This window comes from Artemia sp. Qi Xiang Cuo, chromosome 9, assembly GCF_049724085.1.
Source record: "Artemia sp. Qi Xiang Cuo chromosome 9, ASM4972408v1, whole genome shotgun sequence".
In the NCBI taxonomy this organism is placed as follows: domain Eukaryota; kingdom Metazoa; phylum Arthropoda; class Branchiopoda; order Anostraca; family Artemiidae; genus Artemia; species Artemia sp. Qi Xiang Cuo.
Genome location: NC_142802.1, coordinates 77,682,097 through 77,703,373, shown reverse-complemented (window position 1 = coordinate 77,703,373; position 21,277 = coordinate 77,682,097). Strand labels below are relative to the sequence as shown.

Sequence of the window (21,277 nt, the reverse complement as noted above, 5' to 3'; positions counted from 1 at the left end):
AAAACTTTCAAGAATTAAATAAAAAAAAACAAGTTTTTTTAACTGGAAGTAAGGAACGACGTTTAAACTTAAAACGAACAGAAATAATTCCGTATATGAAAGGGGCTGTCCCTTCCTCAACGCTTCGCTCTTTACGTTAAAGTTTGACTTTCTCACAACTCTATTTTTTAAACAATAAAAAAATTTAGCGTGAACGTAGAGCGTACACCTTTCTCACAATGCCATATCGGCTGATTATTACCCAAAATGTGAAACAAATAAATAAAGAAATATAAGCAAAGCTGTTTGACATAGTTTCGAATCATAACGCAGCCGTTATCTTTTAATAGAACCAAATCCACTGAAACCCATGATTGCTGACATCTCATCAAAATCCTTACCCGGGTGTCCGTCATCAGTTCGTCTTTTCTTCTTTCTCATTCGAGACAATGTCCTCTGTCTAGCTTCATCATCCTTCAATTCTGCTAATCTTGCTTCTAAATCATATTCTTTGTTCTTTTCTTCTTTTTTCTTTTTCAGCATATCCATTCGTTGCTTTACCTCATCTAAGGTTGATCTTTCTACGCGCATTGACATGCCCAAATTCTTTTGGTCTATAAAAAAAACTAATGAGTAATAAGGAACATAATACTACTACTACTAACAATTCCCAACAATACCATACCGCCTGAGGCCAACCCATCTACGCACGCTCCTCCTTAATCCAAAGCCTCCCTCTTTACATTCTTCCAAGTAGTTCCAGTTTTCCATAAATTTTTCCACACGACCTCCTCCTATGTATGTATTGATACAATCTTAATTTCCCTATTACCAATAAGTTTTTTTATTATTAAGCTAAATGAACAAGGAGAAGATTCTCTCTTGTCATAGCTGACGATTAGAAATCCGCGCATAAAGATCTAAATAGTTGGTCAAATAGTTCATGGTAACGAACTGTAAGTAAGGAGCGACCTGGCTCAATAGTAACCAAAAATCTAAAAACCAAATTTTTATACCAGTAGATACATCAAAAATCCGACATAAAAATCGGATTTTATGCTGATTTCTAATATATAAGTTTGATCAAATTTAATCCTACCCATTAAAAGTTTAGAGCCTGGAAAAATTTGCCTTGTTTTTGAAAAAAGGGTGAAACAGCCATTAAAAGGTATAAAATCTTGTAGAAAATCAAACCATCAGATTCAGCGTATCAGAAAACCCTACTATAGAGGTAGGGTTTCTAGCTCCTATCTTCAAAAATGTGGAATTTTGTATTTTTTGCCAGAAGACCCCACATAACCCCCCCCCCCACCCCCCCCGACTACCAGAAAAAATCCCCCCTAAAAACGTCTGTATACTTCCTAATAACCAATACTATATGTTAACATTGGGCAAAGTTCATAGCTCTTAGCCCTCCCCCCGGGGACTTCGGGGGATAAAGTCATCCTAAAGGATATATTTATCATATTTTCAACCATGTTGAACAAAATGGATATCGCAAAAGTTTTATCAGGTGACTTTGGGGAAAAATGAGCGTGGGAGGGGGCCTAGTTGCCCTCCATTTTTTTGGTCACTTAAAAAGGGCACTAGAACTTTTACTTTCCGATCCAATGAGTCCTCCCACGATTTTCTAGGACCACTGGGTCGATACTATCACCCTTTGAAAAAAATAAGTAAAAAAAAAAAAAATAAACACGCATCCGTGATCTTTCTTCTCGCAAAAAATACAAAACTCCACATTTTTGTAGATAGGAGCTTGAAACCTCTACAGTAGAGTTCTCTGATACGCTGAATATGATGGTGTGATTTTCATCAAGGTTCTATAACTTGTAGGGGGTCTGTCCCCCTTTTTTCGAAAATCAGCCAAATTTTCTCAGGCGCGTAACTTTTGATGGGTAGCACTAAACTTGATGAAACCCGTTTTCTAGAGTTTAGGTTACCATTGGGCCGGGTCGCTCCTTACTTACAGTTCGTTACCACGAACTGTTTGATTGAGATTAAACATCAACAGCATTATCTACATTTACTCCCGGGATCAAATATTATGTTTATAATAACGGATTTTTGAAGGAGAACCAATAATCATATTTAACTCCTTTCCACCAAAAAAGAGATTTAATTTCTATTATGCCCTTACTCTCAGTCTATTAGTTTTTATTTCTTTCGAATTCACGAGATAAAAATAATTCCATATACTCGTTAAAAGATGTTTATAAAAGAAAAAAAAAGTTAAAAGTAAATATTCTAAATCCTAACCATTTACTATTTTTTCTGTTCGTTTTAATTTTTGATGTTGCTGCTTACTTTCAGTTGAAAAACTTGTTTTTTTTTATTTAATTACTGATCTTTTTTTTAAATAATGCTGGGAAATCCGGTGTCCCCTTCATAGCAATGTCACTTCCCCGATGAAAATTTCCTTCATCCTCCCACACAACCCACACCCCCCCCCACTACAAGAAAAAATACCCCCTGAAAACGTTTGTATATTTCCCAATAACCAATACTATATGTTAACATTGGGTAAAGTTCATAACTTTCAGCCCTCCCCCTGGGGACTGCGGGGATGCTGAGCAAAATGGCTATCTCAAAATTTTGATCGGCTGACTTTGAGAAAAAAAGAGCGTCGGGGGACCTAGTTGCCCTCCATTTTTTTTCGTCACTTAAAAAGGGCCCTAGAACTTTTAATTTCCGTTCCAATGAGCCCTCCGACGATATTCTAGGACCACTGGATCGATGCGTTCACCCCTGGGAAAAAAAACAAGAAATAAACACGCATGCGTGATCTTTCTTCTGGCGAAAAATGCAAAATTCCACATTTTTCTAGATAGGAGCTTGAAACCTCTACTGTATGGTTCTCTGATACGTTGAATATGATGGTGTGATTGTCATTAAGGTTCTATAGATTTTAGGGGGAATTTCCCCCTTTTCTCAAAAATCAGCCAAATTTTCTCAGGCACTTAACTTTAAATAGGTAGGAATAAACTTGATGAAACTTATATATTTGATTTCAGCATTAAAATGTTTCTTTTGATGTATCTATTGGTATTAAAATCCTGTTTTCTAGAGTTTCAGTTACCATTGAGCCGGGTCGCTTCTTACTTAAAGTTCGTTACCGCGAACTGTTTGATTAACTATCCTGCGCTGGGTCTGGAGGCTGGGGGAAGTGGAGGGGGAAAATCTACTGCAATAGCAGTGTTGAATCCGTCTGAAAAATGTCGAGTGTATGCAACATTTACCCTTGCCCACCCGAAAGCTTGTCTACGCTATTCGCCTGTAGCTGCTCATTCCTGACAATTTTAGCAAAAGCCAAGCGCTAATATTTAGTACTGGTTAACGTGTATTTATTGCTTATAATGTGTTGCGTATTTTTTTTAGTACACCATGTAGCGTGTTTGTTAAATAGTTACTTTTCTTCACTACTGCTTGAATACCACCTATTTCAGAAGCTCCCCCCCTAATAAAAATAATTTAGCTACTCCACTGAGTAGTTCCCCGCGTATACCTAAGCCTGTTAACTGGAACTCAATTCCCATCTCAAGCATAATTACTAAAAGTTGAGGACGGGGGATATTACTAGTTTGAGGTTGTGTGGTGTTTTTAAAAAAGAACCAGGTTGCATTCCGGAGTATCTGGATTTTATTTGTATTTCTTGTGTGTGGAATGTTTTCTTTGATGGAAGACCTATTCCCTCCCCCCCCCCTCTCTGCAGACACTGACAAAGAACAGTTTCTAGAAACCACATATTGTGGTATACATGGATGTTTGGGCTAAGTATTCAAACAAATTATAATAAATATTTCTCCCACTCCATGATTGTTTGGGCTACTTTTCACAAACATTTATTACTTATTTAATTACCTGGAAAAATAAGAATGGAGGGGTAGAGGAGCGTAAAATATACGTTTTCAAAATCTAGGGGGTTGCACTTTAAATGTTTTTTTCAATGGAATTATAAAAACGGTATTTTTAATTAAAATATTATAAAGGAAATAATCTTTAAAATCTAGGGCGCGAACATTCCTTTCCCCACCTCAAAAAGCCGATTATTCACCCCCCCCTTGGTTCTTTAGCTCTCCCCTCTTCTTGCTGCATCCCCCTCGTTTTCTAGGTTGCTGTTATCCCTTAATTTAGAAAAAAGTCCCGATCCTTAGCAGCAGGTTTTGCAGCACTTGGTTCAGACAGAGTATTTTCCTTTGGTTCCTCCTACAATATAACCAATATTGCTTGTTTTATTTTTAAAGACAAAGGAATAGAGCGAAATATTTATTATTTACATAATTGAATATACTCATGCAAACTAATAATCAAAATCGACTGTGTCCCGGAAATAGCCAATTTTTGGGTTATTTGAATAAAAAATTTGTGGGGCATCAAAATGTTAATGATATTATTTGCATTTGTAATGAAACATAAGTCTCTTCAGTTACTTATGATTAATTAACACTTAGTATTTTAAAACTAGATAAGTGGAAAAACTATCATTGCCTTGATTCAGTCAAGTTTTTATAGTGGTATATGAAACATATCTGAAGAACTTTTAACAAAAAAGTGAAGAAAAAAATCGAAAACTGTATTGCAGTAAGTGTTTTAGGCTAAATTAAGAGGGTTATCAGATGCATTTAGACTGAACTTTTGTATGTTTAAATTGTATATGTGCAAACCTTTTGCATATGATCCTGGGTTAGGGGCGTACACATGGAGGGGCTTCTATACCTAGCCCCTCTCGGAAATGAAATCTGTCTACTTGCCTGCCTAGAGCTATATTCAGACTTTATAAGATGGCAGTTGGACAGCACACAATCATCACGACAGTGATTATTATATTTGGAATAAGTGCTGTGTTGGAAGCGAATAGTAGGCAATTACTCTTTTTTATTATGTTAAGTTCTAGAAAAAAGTAATGTTCCAACATTCCAATATTTCTGGACCAACTAGTATATATTCGCGACTTTTAAGACAAAACGGCGCGTCAACTCAGTTTTAGTTGACCTACACATATTTCCAGGACATTGGAAAGTTTAAATGGAAAATAATTATCCAAGCTATGATGTGGAACATGAAGCCAGACGGCATAGTAGTAACATATTTTACCGGCATGTTAATAAATCAAAAGGGTATAGTCAATCTGGACTTGTACATGTTAAAGATAGTAAGAGGCCCAAAAAAAGGGGGCAGTTGTTGTAGCAGCATGTATATAGTGCCTTTTGATTAGTTTAACATCCCCATCAACATACCCGAAAGTTCCAATATGATACTCAAAGCGGTTTACAATGTATTGCTTATGCATCTTTTCAACTACATACACAGTTCTAGGCGTTTACCCCTCCAGAAAATATTCCCCCAAAGAAAATAACCCGTCCTCCTTGGAAAGTAAAATTTTCCAAATTTGAGAGTTTTATTTGAGTTTTTTTTTAGTTTTATTGAGAAGTGGCTATGGAAGGGATAAAGAGGAATTTACTTAGGAGGAAAAAACTTAGAGACTAAACGCAAATTTATTTTTGTTGAAATGACTTCCATATGAACTTCCGCAATTTTTGGCAGTAGCGGTGGCCGAACTAAAAAACAAAGAAGAAGAAAAAAACATAGGTAAAAAACTGTCAAGATTAAGTAAAAAATATATGGCACTAAAAAGCTTAAGAAGGTTTAGCTTTCCTTTGAAAGGATAGTTGGGTTTGGGAACCAACAAATTCTTATTGTTTAAATTTTTACAAGCGAAATCGTCGTCAAATTCTACAAGTTTGTTTTTCTCATCTTCCAAGTGTAAAACTCCAACAAATCACCATAAATAAATAAATAAAACCCCAAACAACGAGAAATTACAAAAGATAACCAAAAGGCTACTGTTCTTTACATCTTTAAATTTCGTGTAAATAAATAAAACCCCAAACAAAGAGAAATTACAAAAGATAACCAAAAGGCTACTGTTCTTTACATCTTAAAATGCGTGAAAGCCTTGCGCCATCTTTTTATGCACTTTTCCTGATCTATAAAATGCTACCGGATTCCATTCAGATTCCTAGAAGGCTGATGAGTAAAAATGAGTTAATTTGAGAGACTGCATTTAGGAATTAAAAAGCTTGTAAGAACAGAAAACAGGCTAATCTGATGAATAAATCACTGGAAAGTATTGAAAAAAAAAATTATAAGATTAAGCATGGGAGGTATTAAGTCCCATTTTCTATTCTCTTTGCTATTGGGGTATTAAGTCCCATTTTCAATTCTCTTTGCTATTAGGGTATTAGGTCCCATTTTCTATTCTCTTTGCTATTGCTATTATCCACTTAATTTAAAGCTTATGGTACTTCGTTGATTTGGCTTTGTTCTTCTAAGCAGATATTTTTTTTGTGTTATATCAAGTGAAAAAATAATTAGGAGGTTATGGCAGGGGTCCTAACCCAATTTTACTAATCATTTGCATACGTTTTTTTCCTCTGTTTAATTTGGAGGTTGTGGTTCTTAGTCAATTTACCCATTTGGTTTTCCACATGGCTGCATTTTGGGTTCTTTTTGCGTTTTGAATTAAAACAATGTATTATTTGGATTATGTTCACTTATTTGTAAGGTTTTCTTTGCTAATTGTATTTTTTAACCTTGACATTTTTAGAGCCTAAATATGTACCCTAATAAATCAGAACTTTTTGTCAGTCTGTCAGTGAAATTTTTGTAAAATCCTTTTTTATCAGTCTGTAGCTTGAAATTACAAATTTAAGAAAGTTAGCTCATCCAAATGGAATATTTATAGCCTACAATTAAAACTGAGTTTAAATTTGATTTATTTGTTTTCTTTTATAAATATCTTTAAGCTGTTGGCCTAACCATTAGGAAACTTCCATTATTTACTAAATTTAACTAAAATAATTTGCAATGGAAAATGATGTATACACACTGTATAAGCTTGCAAACAGCCGGAATGAAAATTGAAAGACAAAATTTATCTGTATATCACAAAGTACACATCTAGTTTTGTTTTTCCACAATTTTTTGGTACAATGTGGAAAAGTCCTGGGCCTGAGAAAGTAGATATTTATCTTTACCCCTAACCTTCACCCTAACAATAAAAAAAAAATGTATTTTCGTCACTGGACTTTTCTTTTCTTGTATAAATTTTTCACTAACTTAGGCTTTTGTGAATTCAAATCATACCTGTTTCCTTCAAATTTATAATCTATAAAAATTAATAACCCACTGCTCCACTTAAGTAAGTCTTATGTCCTTTTTTTACCATGAGCTTCAATGTTTTGCAACAAAATTATAGAAATTATGTGTCTATAATTCAAACGTGTACCATTCAATCAAGGAGGCTTAGTCCTGGTTAAAAAATGGGCCCTCTTTATGAAAAGTTCACATAACTAGCTCTTACAGCATGGGTTGCTTTTCCTTAGATCTTCATTCTTATCCAAAATCTTATGAATCCAAAATCTTCATACGATTTTATTGCTAGGCATGTAATGCTTTACTATTAAGCTTAAGATCAGTCTTTTTATACTGAATGTGTATTTTCTAGGCTCAAATTCCTGGTTTTCGCCGTACCTGGGACCGCGACCAATATGAAAAAAAGGCAGAAGAAACATACAAGGAGATCATAAAATCTTCAGATGAAGAAGAAGATAGAAAAAGAAAGTATCATCCTGTAAAGAGAGAATTCCTGAAGAAAAGGAACTATAAAGTGGACCTCGAGTCAAAACTGGGGAAAACTATAATTGTCACGAAAACAACTCCACAGTCTCAGTCTGGAGGGTAGTTGGTTTTTTAAGCATAAATTTTAAAACTTCAATGCTAAATTTTTTTTTTTTTTTTTTTTTAGCATCTAATTGACATGCTAAAAAATTGGAATTTTGATGTCAATAAATGTATCAAAAGAATGGGTTTATAATGCTGATTCTAAATATATAAATTTTATTAAGTTTACTATTACTCATCAAATGCTACGAGCCTGAGAAAATTTACCCGATTTTGTAAAGAGGGGGGAAACTTCCCCTACAAGTGAAAGAATTTTAATGAAAATCACACCGTCAGATTTAGCGTATCAGAAAACCCTATTACATAGGTTTCAAGCTCATATCTGCAAAAATTTGCAACTTTGTATTTTTTGCTAGAAGAAAAATATACGAATATAGAAGTTAGTTACGTAAGTCAATTTGTAAATTACGTCATAACCAAATTTAAAGACATCTATTTAGCAAAAGAAAAGTAAAATTTTTATGCAAATTTTTTTTACTTATTCAATGACGGTGAGCCAAAATAAAATTTGCATTAACTAAAAAACGATCAAAAATTAAATAAAAAAAGTTTTTTAAACTGAAAGTAAGGAGCGACATTAAAACTTAAAACGAACAGAAATTATTCCGTATATGAAAGGGGTTGTCCCCTCCTCAACGCCTTGTTCTTTACGCTAAAGTTTGATTTTGTCTCATAACTTTATTTTTTTAAACAATAAAAAACTCTAGCGTAAAGAGCGAAGCGTTGAGGAGGGGACAGCCCCTTTCATATACGGAATACCATTGGATATGCCAAATCCTCTATATAAATAAAATTATAAATAAAATTCTAATGAAGATTTGATTTTTTTTTAAGCATGATTTTGTAATAAGGAATTTTTAAAAACTTGAAACTTTTTGCAGTCAAAAACGAACAAAAATCAATTAAAAAAACTCTCCGAAAAATAAGTTTTCAAAGAAAAGTAAAGGCCATCTTAAACTTAAGCTCAGCAGATACAAATACCTTTTAAAATTCAAACTCAAAACGACCAGAAATTACTATTAAAGAATAAATGAAACCCAAAACAGAAAATTAAATAAGCAATCATAGCAAAAAACATACAACAAGTAATAATATAAATGAATAAATAGATCTTAAAGCGAGTAATGCTTAGATTGAATATGAATATCAAGCTTAAAATGAAAAAAAAAATGTTCCTATTGAAGAATAAATGAAACTCAAAGGAAACAGAAATTAAATAAGCAATCAATGCAAACAAATATACAATAGATATTAATGTAAATTAATAAATAAATCTTAAAACGAGTGAAACTTAAATTGAATATGCAAATCAAGCTTGAAACGAACAAAAATTCCCACAAACAAGAGTTTGGGTTTGACCTCCTTCTCTCACTGTAAAAGTCTAAAACCTAATGTGCCATTGGCGCTTTACTGAAAACCAATTTTATGACAAATGTTCTCTTTTGTACTTAATATTGAAAATAAATATTAAAATTATAGTAAAATTTTGAACTGATGTGCTTTCAGCAATTAATATCATTATACATAAAACATTCAGTTTAATTTATTAGCTCTTTTTAAAGTTGTTAAAGACGAATATAGTTTTCCTACACACAAGTGTTTGGATACTGCCTCCTTTCCTAACTGTAAATAAAAACCAAAAGCCTACTGCGTCATTGGCGCTTAATTGACAACGGATTATATTACAAATATTTCCTTTCCCAGTTCTTAGAGTATTGAAAATAAAACTACAATTACAGAGACATAAATTCTTGAACTGATGGATCTTTAAACAATTAATATCATTATTCATCCAGTAATCAATTTGATGTAGTTTATACTTTCCAAGACTGTTCAAGACGCATATAGTTTTCAGTAAAGTGCCAATGACGCAGTAGGTTTTGGACTTTTACAGTGAGAGAAGGAGGTCGTACCCAAACTCTTGTTTGTGGTGATTTTTGTTCGTTTCTAGCTTGATTTGCATATTCAATTTAAGTTTCACTCGCTTTAAGATTTATTTATTAATTTACATTAATATCTATTGTATGTTTGTTTGCATTGATTGTTTATTTAATTTCTGTTCATTTTAAGTTTAATTTATACTTCAATAGGAAAGTATTTTTTTTCATTTTAAAATTAATATTCTTATTCAATCTAAACATTACTCGATTTAAGATCTATTTATTCATTTGTATTATTACCTGTTGTATGTTTTTGCTATGATTGCTTATTTAATTTCAGTTTATTTCGGGTTTAATTTATTACTTAATAGTATTTTCTGGTCGTTTTGAGTTTTAATTTTAAAATGTATTTTTATATTCAGAAAATAATTTTGAAACGGCCGTCAATTTTCTTTGAAAAAATTATTTTTCGGAAAGTTCTTTTTTTAATTAATACGTAAAAAATCGGGTTTTTAGGCTTATTTCTTCGATTTTTGTACGCTCTGATCAATCTGTAAAATTTTTCCTGGCTTAGGAGGGGAGGGGAGGTTTCTAGGGAGAAAAAATTGACTAAGAAAGTGAGAAAAGAAAAAAAAACAATCTGATTGAAGAATAAGCTAGCATTCATAATTGTATCATATTTTGCAGATCCAAGATGTCAAATTCATTTGCTTCAGGACACAAGGACAGCTCACTGCCAAATCTGGTTCAATATGACTTTTCTGAAGGCAAAGAAAGATCTGAAAGTGAAGAAGAGTTAGGCATTGGCTCTGTTGAAGTGACTGATTATAGAAGCTCAAGTGTGAGCAGATCACGCAGAGAACAAGAGGAAGCACAACGTAAAACAGAAGCAGATTATTGGCTGCCGCCTGAGCCGTCATCAAAATGCCCAGGAAGGCTTCAAGCGCGTGTTAGTGAGATGTATGAACGAAAAATTTGAGATGGTATTGACTATAATGCTAAAATACAAGAATTGAAATCATTTAGGAACCCTAGTATATATGACAAACTTTTAGAGTATTGCGATGTTGATGAATTGGGAACAAATTACCCTGAAGACCTTTATCCTTCTGACAGCTGGTGGGGTAAAGAGTCTTATTATGAAGAACTTACTAAAGCTCAAAAAGAAGAAATGGATAAAAGAGAAAAAGAAAAAAAAAAAAGAAAAGCTAGCCAAAGGTCAAAAGGAAACTGGCCCTGCTCAGAAATCTCCCACGGCAGAAGAAAAGAGAAAATCTAAATGGGATCAAGTTGGGTCATCTATGGGTTTAGCCCAATCTGCAGCAGCACCCAAACCAACCCTTGCATCATTTGGCACACTTAAAAAGTCCAAACCCTGAAGTGCATTTTTGTTTTAGAAGGATATTATTATTCACTGATTCTTGTTTTTGTACCATAAATGACTTATATATTGTATGATATATTTTTTAAATTTTGTTTTTATCGTATAATCAAATTGGCTGGACTTAAAACTAGATTTTGAGCAATAGTATAAAAACCCAAAAAAATATTTCCCACTGAGAATATACTTCTCTAAAGCAGTTGTGAATCCAGGGAGGGGGCCCTCATCTTGGTGTGGGTCTAGTTTATATTTTTGAAGTTTTTACTTATATTTCTACCCCTCTGTTACCCCTTCCCCCCCCCCAGAGTTTGGATATCCCATCATTTAAATAAATCTGCTGGAAAGAAGAGGCAATCAGAACTCTAACCTGCAAATCTGTCAAGTAAGTTGAAATTCTAGCTGGCCTCTAAAAAGTTCTGGATCTGCTTTTAATATAAAATAAACATCTTCGTTCACGAAACAAAACAGCACATCCTCCACTTTTTTGCCCAAGCATGTTCTTAACAGTGGCTGCTTTTGCAGAAATGTATTTATTCCACTAACCTCCTTTTCAAAAATAAAGCAGAAAAGGTCGAAAGATATCGTATTTCTAACTTCATCCTACCAAATTTCAAGCAGTAAGATATTTGACGAATGTGGTTCCATCCCGCTTTCTAGGGCTAAAATGAGAGAAAGGTTGAGACGGCTAGAACACGTTTTGAGGATGAAATATGAAAGATTGCCCTTGTTGGCCAAACGAAAAGATTTTGCCATAAAGACTTTACCATATGTAATACCCCAAATGAAACATTTCACACTAAAAAAAGAGAAAATATTGGTAACTTTCCACTTGATTTATGTAGTCTTATTGTTGGTTAATTGAAAATCTAAATAAGATTAAGTCAAAGAAATAGACTGTCAGGTTATTTTACATTGGAAGTGCTGGACTGAGAGAAGAATGATAAAACTTCCAACAAAAAACAGGCGTGTTCATTTGCTCTGGGAGATACCTTTTGCGTCTCTTTATCCACTGGTCGTGTTAGCGAAAGTGTATTTACTCCATAGGATTAAGGGTAGTTCAGGTATCATTAGTTCAAAGGGTAGCTCACTGATATTTTGCTTTATGTGGTCTTAGTTTTGGTTCGTTGAAGATCTAAATTAGAGTCAATAAAAAATAGACTTTGTTTCAGTGCTTCAAAATTAGAAGTACTGAGCTAAAAGAAAAATGACAAAACATCTAAAAAAGAAGGTGTGTATGTGTAACTGAACCTTCGTTCAACTCGGCCCATTTAACTGAGCCGTTGTTAAACTGTACCCTGGTTTAACTCAATACCCATTTAACTCAACCCTCGTTCAAATCATCCTCCGTGCAAACTCAACCTTTATTTAATTTAAGAGCATGCAACTCAACCCCAGTCCAATTTAACCCTCATGCAACTCGATCGCTGTCTAACTTAACTTTCATTCAACTCAATTGCTACAACCATGAAATTCAGGTGTGTTCAGGATTGGACGTGAAAACTTTTGCCAATTTCAAGTATTTAAGACAGAAGGTCAAGTTGTTACTATTCAGAGGAGGGGGGGATAGTTTTGCATTAAATCAGCATAAAACAGACTTACATAATAATTAACCAATGAATAAAGACCATTTCATTTGAGTAAACTCTTATCACTTCCGACAAAATGGGCTGAACTACATTTTCTAGGTATATTGTTGATTTAAAGAAGGTTGAGATGAATGGGGCCGAGTCAAATAGGGTTAAAAAGGATACAGTTGGGTTAAAGGAGGGTTGAATTAAACGGGGATTGAGATAGATGAGGATTGAGTTGAATGAGGGCAGAGTCGCATGAGGGCTGATTCAAATGAGGGTTGTATTAAACCGGGATCGAGTTGTACTAGGGTTAAGTTATATCGGTTCAGTTCCACAGAATCAAAAAAGCACGCATTCATTTGCCCTTGGAGGTACCTAGTAAGGCCCTTCATCATTCTTATTCTTCTTCAAAGCTATTAAGATTTAGTTTTAATATCGGTGAAAACAGAAGAAAATGAAGTTATGGGTTGGCTTGCATGATTTTTAATGTCATTCTTTTTATATACATCAGCTATGCTTTTTCTAAGCTCTACTAGATATCAAAACACGGTTTATGTGACTAAATGTATAAAAATTTTACAGGGTTTCTTTCTGCAACTCTGTTTTTGCGCTTTTAGTTGTACTCGAATAAAGATATATGCTCACTGAAGGCCTTTTGGGTCTGAAGCCATATCAGGGGCCCCATTCACGAAAATGTATGGGAGCTGTGAAATTTTTTCGCAACCTATATAGGGCTGCAGTCTCTCTCTCTCTCTCTCTCTCTCTCTCTCTCTCTCTCTCTCTCTCTCTCTCTCTCTCTCTCTCTATGCCTCTCTTTCTTTTTCTTTCTCTTTTTCTCTATCTCTCTCCTCTCTCTTTCTCTCTCTTTCTACACGCCTCTGCTCTAAACTGAGGAAAACTAAGTAGGGAAAGTTTTTTCCCAACATATAGTTAAACTTTTGTCTTGATAATTTCTTATAAATTGCCACTGGATTATTTTTTGCAGTGATACGATTGAAAGGCGACAAAATTACCCCCCCCCCCTAGATTTTGAATAATAAATTTTTGTCCCTCTCTCCCCCCTTAATGTCCATAACTTGGTGTTACTGATTTTGCATGGATCTCTAGTAGCTCATTAACGTGTGCTGTGGACTGTGTATAAATTACTATATGTTTGTATTTACATGCACTGGAACTATTTGGGAGTAAATACATAACTTATGATTACAATTTTAGCGGGTTTATGCAGTTTTTTAATATTGTATTTCAGTTGAGACTGTTGATAGTCCGAAATATTGTACATTTTTAATGCTTTGTAACTTCGTTATTTTTGACTTGCCAGAGGCTTATGAAAATGTGGCATTGATCTGCACTTTAATATATAAGAGCCTAAATACCCCATATGAATCTTTGAAAAACTCTAGCGCAGCAAGATTCCCTCTGCGATCAGTTTATTGATAATACATTGCTAATTTTATCTATCGGATAATTAATAGGAATCGGCGGAGATTTTTCAAAAGGCAGTGTGTTGCACAACATATATTTCGTAAGAAAAACAAGAAAATATTCTTCTGGAATTTTGAATATTATAATCTCCAATTCCCATTGTTTTGTGTGCGAGAAAAGAGGACAGGCCGCATTTTGGGAAAAAGAGAAGCTTCTAAATATGTTGCGTACAAGGAATTGAACCAATCAATAGAACTGGTTTTGCTTGAGGGATGAAGTGTAGACTCAAGTTTTCTGAAAAAAAGTCACATGACCCCCTTTAATATCAATGCGATCTATGGTTAGTTCATAGAGTAGACAAGAATTATGTTGGAGTGAAATCGCCTTATGTGATTATTTACCAGTCTTTGGCTTTGCATTTATCCTTCAGAGGTGTTGCCAATTCTCATTAAGCCTTATAGTCTGTACACTGTAGCGTCCATTACATTTACATTGAAGCGCCAAATATTTAAATTGTACTTTAGGCTAGTATAATAGATGTCAGCTGCGCTTGAAAAAGGCGGACAATATATTCAAATCATAATGTAGGCTAATGAAATAGATGTCATTAGTGTGCCTTAGGCACGTGGGCAACTTGGAAAGATAATGGGGTTATTGGCGACTAGCCAAGTCTTAATGGGAAATATTTACCATTCCCGAATATCCAACTGAAAGTGGAGCTTGCATATGAGACCGCCCAGTAAAATTATTGTGAATATCGCCTGAAAAAGCAAACTATTTGCAAAATCGGCAACGCTTTTACTGCCATAAAAAACAACTCAATAAATTGGTGTTAGTGACTTGGTCTCTGCTGGAATTCTGAAATTTTTTCAAGAATACTATTCATGTCCTGAAGTTATTCATTTACAAGATAAAGAAGACAGCGATATTTTGAAAGCCATGGGTTTAATAACTTCAGTTTGTCGCTAAAAACACTAGCCGTGAACGCTCCATCATTGGTCTGGACTTGCTTTTCAAGTCTAGTGAATTTTTGTCTATTCACGATTATTGGTCTGGCAACTTTCCAATAGACACGAATATCACATGGAAAGCTAAGCAGGCTTCACAAACAGTACCTGGTGATGTATGGAATCAATAATATTCCGCGAAATAAAAGTATGGAAAAACTAAAAATAAAAAAAAAACGAAAAACTAAAATAAAAGTATGGAAGTATGGAAAAACAAAATTCCATACTTCATATTTTTCAGTTTAGAAAAGAAAGAAACATGTTGCTCCTATTAAGGTTTATCTGTATTACAGGACCTATTCTGATACTTGTGCAAGGCACTTTTTTCCCTAAGAGTGTCCAGAAACTTTACTGATGGGGGGGGGGGGGGTCAGAATTTTCCAAGATAAACTAAAAATAAACTGAAATTCTAGATGATGGTCTTTTGCTTAGTTGAATAAAATTTTTACTGATTGATAGAGAGCATAAATTATGCTCCAAAAGGATCTTTTGAAGTGTCTATTCCACTTTTCCTCCATCCAAAGGACACTAATATTTTGATGAGCTTGAACAGATGTTATGTTGTAAAGATTATCCACCTAGAGCGCAAATAAGGTCGAATGACTCGAAGGGGCGTGTTTTAAGCCTCACGAATTTTCTAAATTCTGATTTATAAGGTTTCGAATAATTCACAAAATGCGGTTCGAAAAAAAAGAAAAAAAAATCTAAGATGGCCTAAAATTAATAAATTTTGGAACTATGCTTTTGAAACCTAAATCATAGAAAAATAGATTAAATTCAAGATTAAGGAAGCATTGCCTTTCAAGGTCAAGATATGTCTTCAATATAACTCTTTAAGCCTTAGAAATAGGGAAGCAGCAAAAACAGGACCAATACTGAATGGTGCATACAATTGATTGATGACATTATGTTGGTTGTTCTTCTTTAAATGTATCCGAAATGAAGCATTGCTTTTATTTCAAGATGTATCCTGCCACCAACCAGCGCTTAAACCTGCATCATCGGACTATCAAGGGTGACAATATGGTTTAACATAAATCTCTTTTTATTTTCTTATTTTACCCTAGACTTTTTCCAAGAAAAGCCATTCTACGCTAGAGTACCCTAAAATAATCTTGTAATTGACACGAGGTCACAAAATCACCTCAATTTCCTTTCTATAAAAACAAATTTAATTCTAAAAGCGCAAATTTCTACAAAACTTAGCTAACTGAAAGGTAATACGTATTCAAAGGAGAAAATGCGGACCGACAAAATAGTAGAATTATGCGTATAAGTAACCACTTCGGACAAAGTAGATATTTTGTATCTCTTAATGTGCCATATGATAGGTCTACTCGATCATCTGGCACTAGCTATCCTAAAAAAAAAAATGAAATTGCTGCATGGATATAGACAGTAGTCACTGTCTTTGCTTCGTTCCTGAACCAATAAATGACTGTGATAGAAGTTACCGATGGCCTGATCAAGAGACATTGAAAAAAGCGGAAACTTATAATTGCGAAGTTCCTGGTATAATTTTCAACTTGAAGACCTTTCATCCCCTACTTTTTAACTGGCAAAGCTTTTCATTTTATTTGTATCTGGTCCCAGCTTTTTATCGGATAATAGCAGAGAAGTGGCCCAGAAAATATCAAAGGAACACTGCGATCTCTTAACAAGCATTGGTGTTCATCCAAATTCAAAATTGATTTTGAATTCAAAATTGATTTTGAATTCAAAATGTATTTTTGTCAATAAACACGGTTTGAACTTCAACAGTAGTTTGAAGTTTCTTGAATATCATTTTAAATTTGACTTTAGGACCATTGAAAGTAATATGTTCAGTATAAGTTCAATTCAAATATTTTAATTATAGCAGAAAAAGGGGAATACTGATTGAGTTTTGAGTATGAAAAGATAATTATAAAAATAAGGAAATATTTTTTTACTTTGAAATAATTTGACCTTTCTTGTCTGCAGAATGAACACACAGAAATTTATGTACAAAAATTATTTTTTAACTTTTACAGTCGCTTTTTTAAATACGTTTTTTGTGAGTTTCTGTAGGTAGAAAATTTCTTAAGATGCTACCCTAACCTTTCTTAAGATGTTTCCCTGGATTTGTCGTAAACTTGATGCTTACCCTGAAGCAAATATATCGAAGAAAAGAAGACGCCTGTAAGGGTAGATCAGTCCTTTACGTACACGTAAAGAAACCAAAAGCTTCCCCCAAAAAGACAATTTTCTAAAATGGTGCACATTTCAACTAGACTCAGAAATACTACACTTTAATAGCATGAATCATCCTTCAAAAACTCAGGTTTGCTACAGGATTAATTAAAAAATAGGACGTTAGCCCAATAAGTTTTATCAAACAGTTCATAGTGTTAAACTGTAATAAAGGAGCGACTCAGCTCAATTGTAACCGAAACTTAAAAATGGAATATTGATAAAAATTGATAAGAATTGGGTTTTTATGCAGATTGCAAATATATAAAATTCATTATGTTTAATATCTACCCACCAAAGGCTTCCCACCCACGGATGCGTTTCGATTTGTTTTTTTTTCTTTTAGTGTCCTTTTTAAGAGACCGTAAGGATTGGAGAGCAACTAAACGTCCTTCCAAGACCTAATTCGTCTCTTATTTTGTTTTCGAATGTTATTACTTGATATCAATTTGACAAAAAAAAATCATCTCCTTAAACTACCTGCAAACGTATAATATAGAAGTAGATTTAATGTTAAGACCTTTAAACGACAAAGCGACGATTTCGCCTAGGGGGCATTCAGAGCAGAGAGAGAAGACAGTCTGATTGTGATAGTAAGTATTCGGTTTAGTTTATTGATATTGATAACTTATGTCTTATGTTTCCCAAAATGTTTAAGATAGTATATTTTTATAAATAAAAAAAGTTTGATAAAATTCTACGGTACTGTTCTATTAGCTGTAGACCATACAAGAAGTAAAGTTTGGTTAATGCTAATGAAACAAAACAAAATAGGATAAAAATATAATAGTTTAGAAACAAAATTCGGTTATATATTTGCACATTAGGGGTGTGAAGGGTAAAGCATAGCATATATTAAATACGTAACCTAACCTAGATACCTTTTCCCTCCCCCCTAAACCCCAAAAAACTAAAGTTTAAATATTGTAAACGCAGTTAGAGAACACTGTTTGCAATCCAATTCTCCGTTAAAAGAACCTGTTTGACTAGTTTCTCTTATCATCTATCTTGCGTAGCTTACAGCTAATAGAACAGTACTGATTCTACTTTAGCTACTTTTGGCTATCTTGGAAAGGGGTTAGGTTAGGAAAATGAAACTTTCAGGAATGGGTCTACAGGTTTAAGCATGGGTACTTATATACTATCTGGAACACACGCGAAAAATGAAGTTTGGTTAATGCTAATGAAGTAAACAAAATAGGATTAAAATATAATAGTTTAGAAACAAATTTCGGCTATATATTTGCGCATTAGGGGGGGGGGGGGGTAAAGCATAGCATATAATAAATACCTAACCAAACCTAGGGACCCTTTTCTCCCCCATAAACCCCGAAAAAACAATACTTTAAATATTGTAAACCCAATAACAAACCACGCTTTACAACCCATTTCTCTATTGAAAGAAACCCCTTTGGAAAGAAAGCCGCATCTTCCCTATATAATATAGCGGGTGTGTTCCAGATAGTACATAAGTACCAAAGTATGTCCCAGGGAGGTATTTTGAAGTACCTACCTCCACTCATCCCTCTAGAGGGTTCTTAAATTTGCCTACATGACAGGTCTATACTTACTGAAATGTTGAAAAAACAGCATTTTATCTTAATTTTCAGTTATCAGTTTCTTTTATCTCAAGGTTTAGTTCCAAAAATGCAATTCCTGTTATTTGAGCAGAATTTTAAGCCATATCAATGTTTGTTACTTCAAATTTAGGAAACGTATTTGCATATCTTTAAAACCTTATAAATTGGGATTGAGCAAAGTTGTGAAGCTGAAAACAATTTTGTTGTACTTCATCTAAGCAGAAGATCTATTTTGCAAGGTTTTAAATTTTCAGTCGGTGAAGAAGAGATTTGATGAGATCTGATGAATACGTCAAAGGTATTCAGAAAAGACAGAATTAGTGGCATTATTATTGGAACCGTTTAGCTGTGGAGGTAGAAAAAAGGGGGGAAGTCTTTCTTTTATTTGTGATTCGATCTGATTTCATCTTCATTTCAGGTCCGTCTGTAACTATTGTCCTGATTAGAAGGCATTTCTTACTCAAATATCTTCTGTCGGCTTGCTACTACGACATTGATTTACTGATTGTCACCATGAAAACATGCAGCTGTCAAGAGGTGTCAAATTATCTGGGAGAATTTTTTTGTTGTAATTTTCTGTTCTTGTAAAATAAATGAGATTTTGTTTTGGTATTAATTGATGCTTCAGAATGAAAAAAAGGAAACTGAATCCTGAGAACTAGATCGCTGAATATGATGGTGTGATTTTCATTAAGGTTCTATAACTTTTAGGGAGATTTCCCCCTTTTTTTGAAAATCAGCCAAATTTTCTCAGGCGCGTAACTTTTCATGGGTAGCACTAAACTTAATGAAAGTTATATAATTACAATCTGATTCTTTTGATGTATCTTTTGGTATCAAAAATCCGTTTTCTAGAGTTTTGGTTATCATTGAGCCGGGTCGCTCCTTACTTTCAGTTCGTTACCACGAACTGTTTGAAAGTTTGACTCTGTCTCATAACTTTTTTTTTAAACAATAAAAATTTTAGCGTAAAAACCGAGGCATTAAGGAGGGGACAGCCCCTTTCATATACGGAATAATCTTAGCTCGTTTTAAGTTTTAATGTCGCTCCTTACTTTCAGTTCAAACAACTTGTTTTTTATTAAATTTCTTAAAAGTCTCGCCTTATTGCCCTTCGTATTTTGGGAAGAGGAAGATAAACATGCATACCTTTCCTAAATAGCATACACAGTATGAAAATAATGAACAAATTGTCTAACCTACAGCCCGTGCCCTAAAGCCTAAAGGGCAAACGAATAATTATTGAGCCTTTCAACGATTATTTGAAAAAAACTACGTTTTCTACAGAGTTAAAGAGGCTGAGTTACAAGGTCGAACCTTAAAATGTACAGGGATTAGGAGGCACAGTTGGGGGCTGCCGCCCCCAAACCCCGCTTTCGCAGCCTTTAAATAAAAAAGAAGTTTTTAAACTGAAAGTAAGGAGCGACATTAAATCTTAAAACGAACAGAAATTATTCCGTATATGAAAGAGGCTTTGCCCTCCTAAACGCCTCGCTCTTTACGCTAAAGTTTGACTCTGTCTCACAACTTTATTTTTTAAAACAATAAAAAACTTTAGCGTAAAGAGCGAGGCGTTGAGGAGGGTACAGCCTCTTTCATATACGGAATAATTTCTGTTCGTTTTAAGATTTAATGTCTCTCCTTACTTTCAGTTTAAAAAACTTTTTTTTTATTTAAAGGCTGCGAAAGCGGGAGGTTTGGGGGCGGCAGCCCCTCAACTGTGCCTCCTAATCCCTGTACGTTTTAAGGTTTGACCTTGTAACTCAGCCTCTTTAACTCTTTAGAAAACGTAGTTTTTTTCAAATAAGTTCTGCACGTTTTTGTACAGTTTATTACTTATTATTGCTTGACTAACTGTTAGCTGATCGTGTCAGGAGTTAAACTTGGGGGGCTGCCGCCCCCAAACCCCCCGCTCTTGAACATTCATGTGTTAAGGCTTTTAATTCCTGAATACTCAAATCACGTCGTACAGGGTGCCTCCTAATCCCTGTACGTTTTAAGGTTCGAACTTGTGACTCAGCCTCTTTAACCGCCCCCCAACTGTGCCTCCTAATCCCTGTACGTTTTAAGGGTTGACCTTGTAACTCAGCCTCTTTAACTCTTTAGAATACGTAGTTTTTTTCAAATAATTTATACATGAAGAGAAGACTTCCAAAATGTGGTGCACAATCAGTTTCAAGTGCAACCCGCAAGATATACCTTATCTGGGTGTGTCTTACCAATCTGTAAAACTAGGAAAGGAATGTGGAAACAGTTATGTTAGCCGGCTTGCATTTACGATTATATTTAGCGTAATTGCAACCCGTTGCCACTTCCCCGCCACGTTGAGGCACCACTGTTTGTACTCTGTTGTGTGTTTGGACCGTTTTTTGGCTTACTGCTCTTTCTGGGTTGAGTCTGGTTTTTAAATATGGAAGATATGACCGACGACAAACAACAGAATACGGGGAAGAAATTGTAGTCTCCCTGCCTAACCGCGGCAGATCATGGAGGATTGTTTTTG

At 34.3% G+C, this 21,277-nt stretch overlaps 1 protein-coding gene across 1 annotated transcript in view; it reads right to left on the bottom strand.

Moving 5' to 3' along the window:
* Positions 1-211: 211 nt before the first annotated feature.
* LOC148949041 (zinc finger matrin-type protein 2-like) overlaps positions 212-21,277 on the bottom strand; it is an 84,059-nt gene continuing 62,993 nt past the window's right edge. Inside the window, exon 4 of the mRNA XM_089095098.1 lies at positions 212-593. Within this exon, the coding sequence (XP_088951224.1) occupies positions 316-593 (278 nt within the window). The 3' untranslated portion in view covers positions 212-315. The remainder of the gene's footprint in view (positions 594-21,277) is intronic.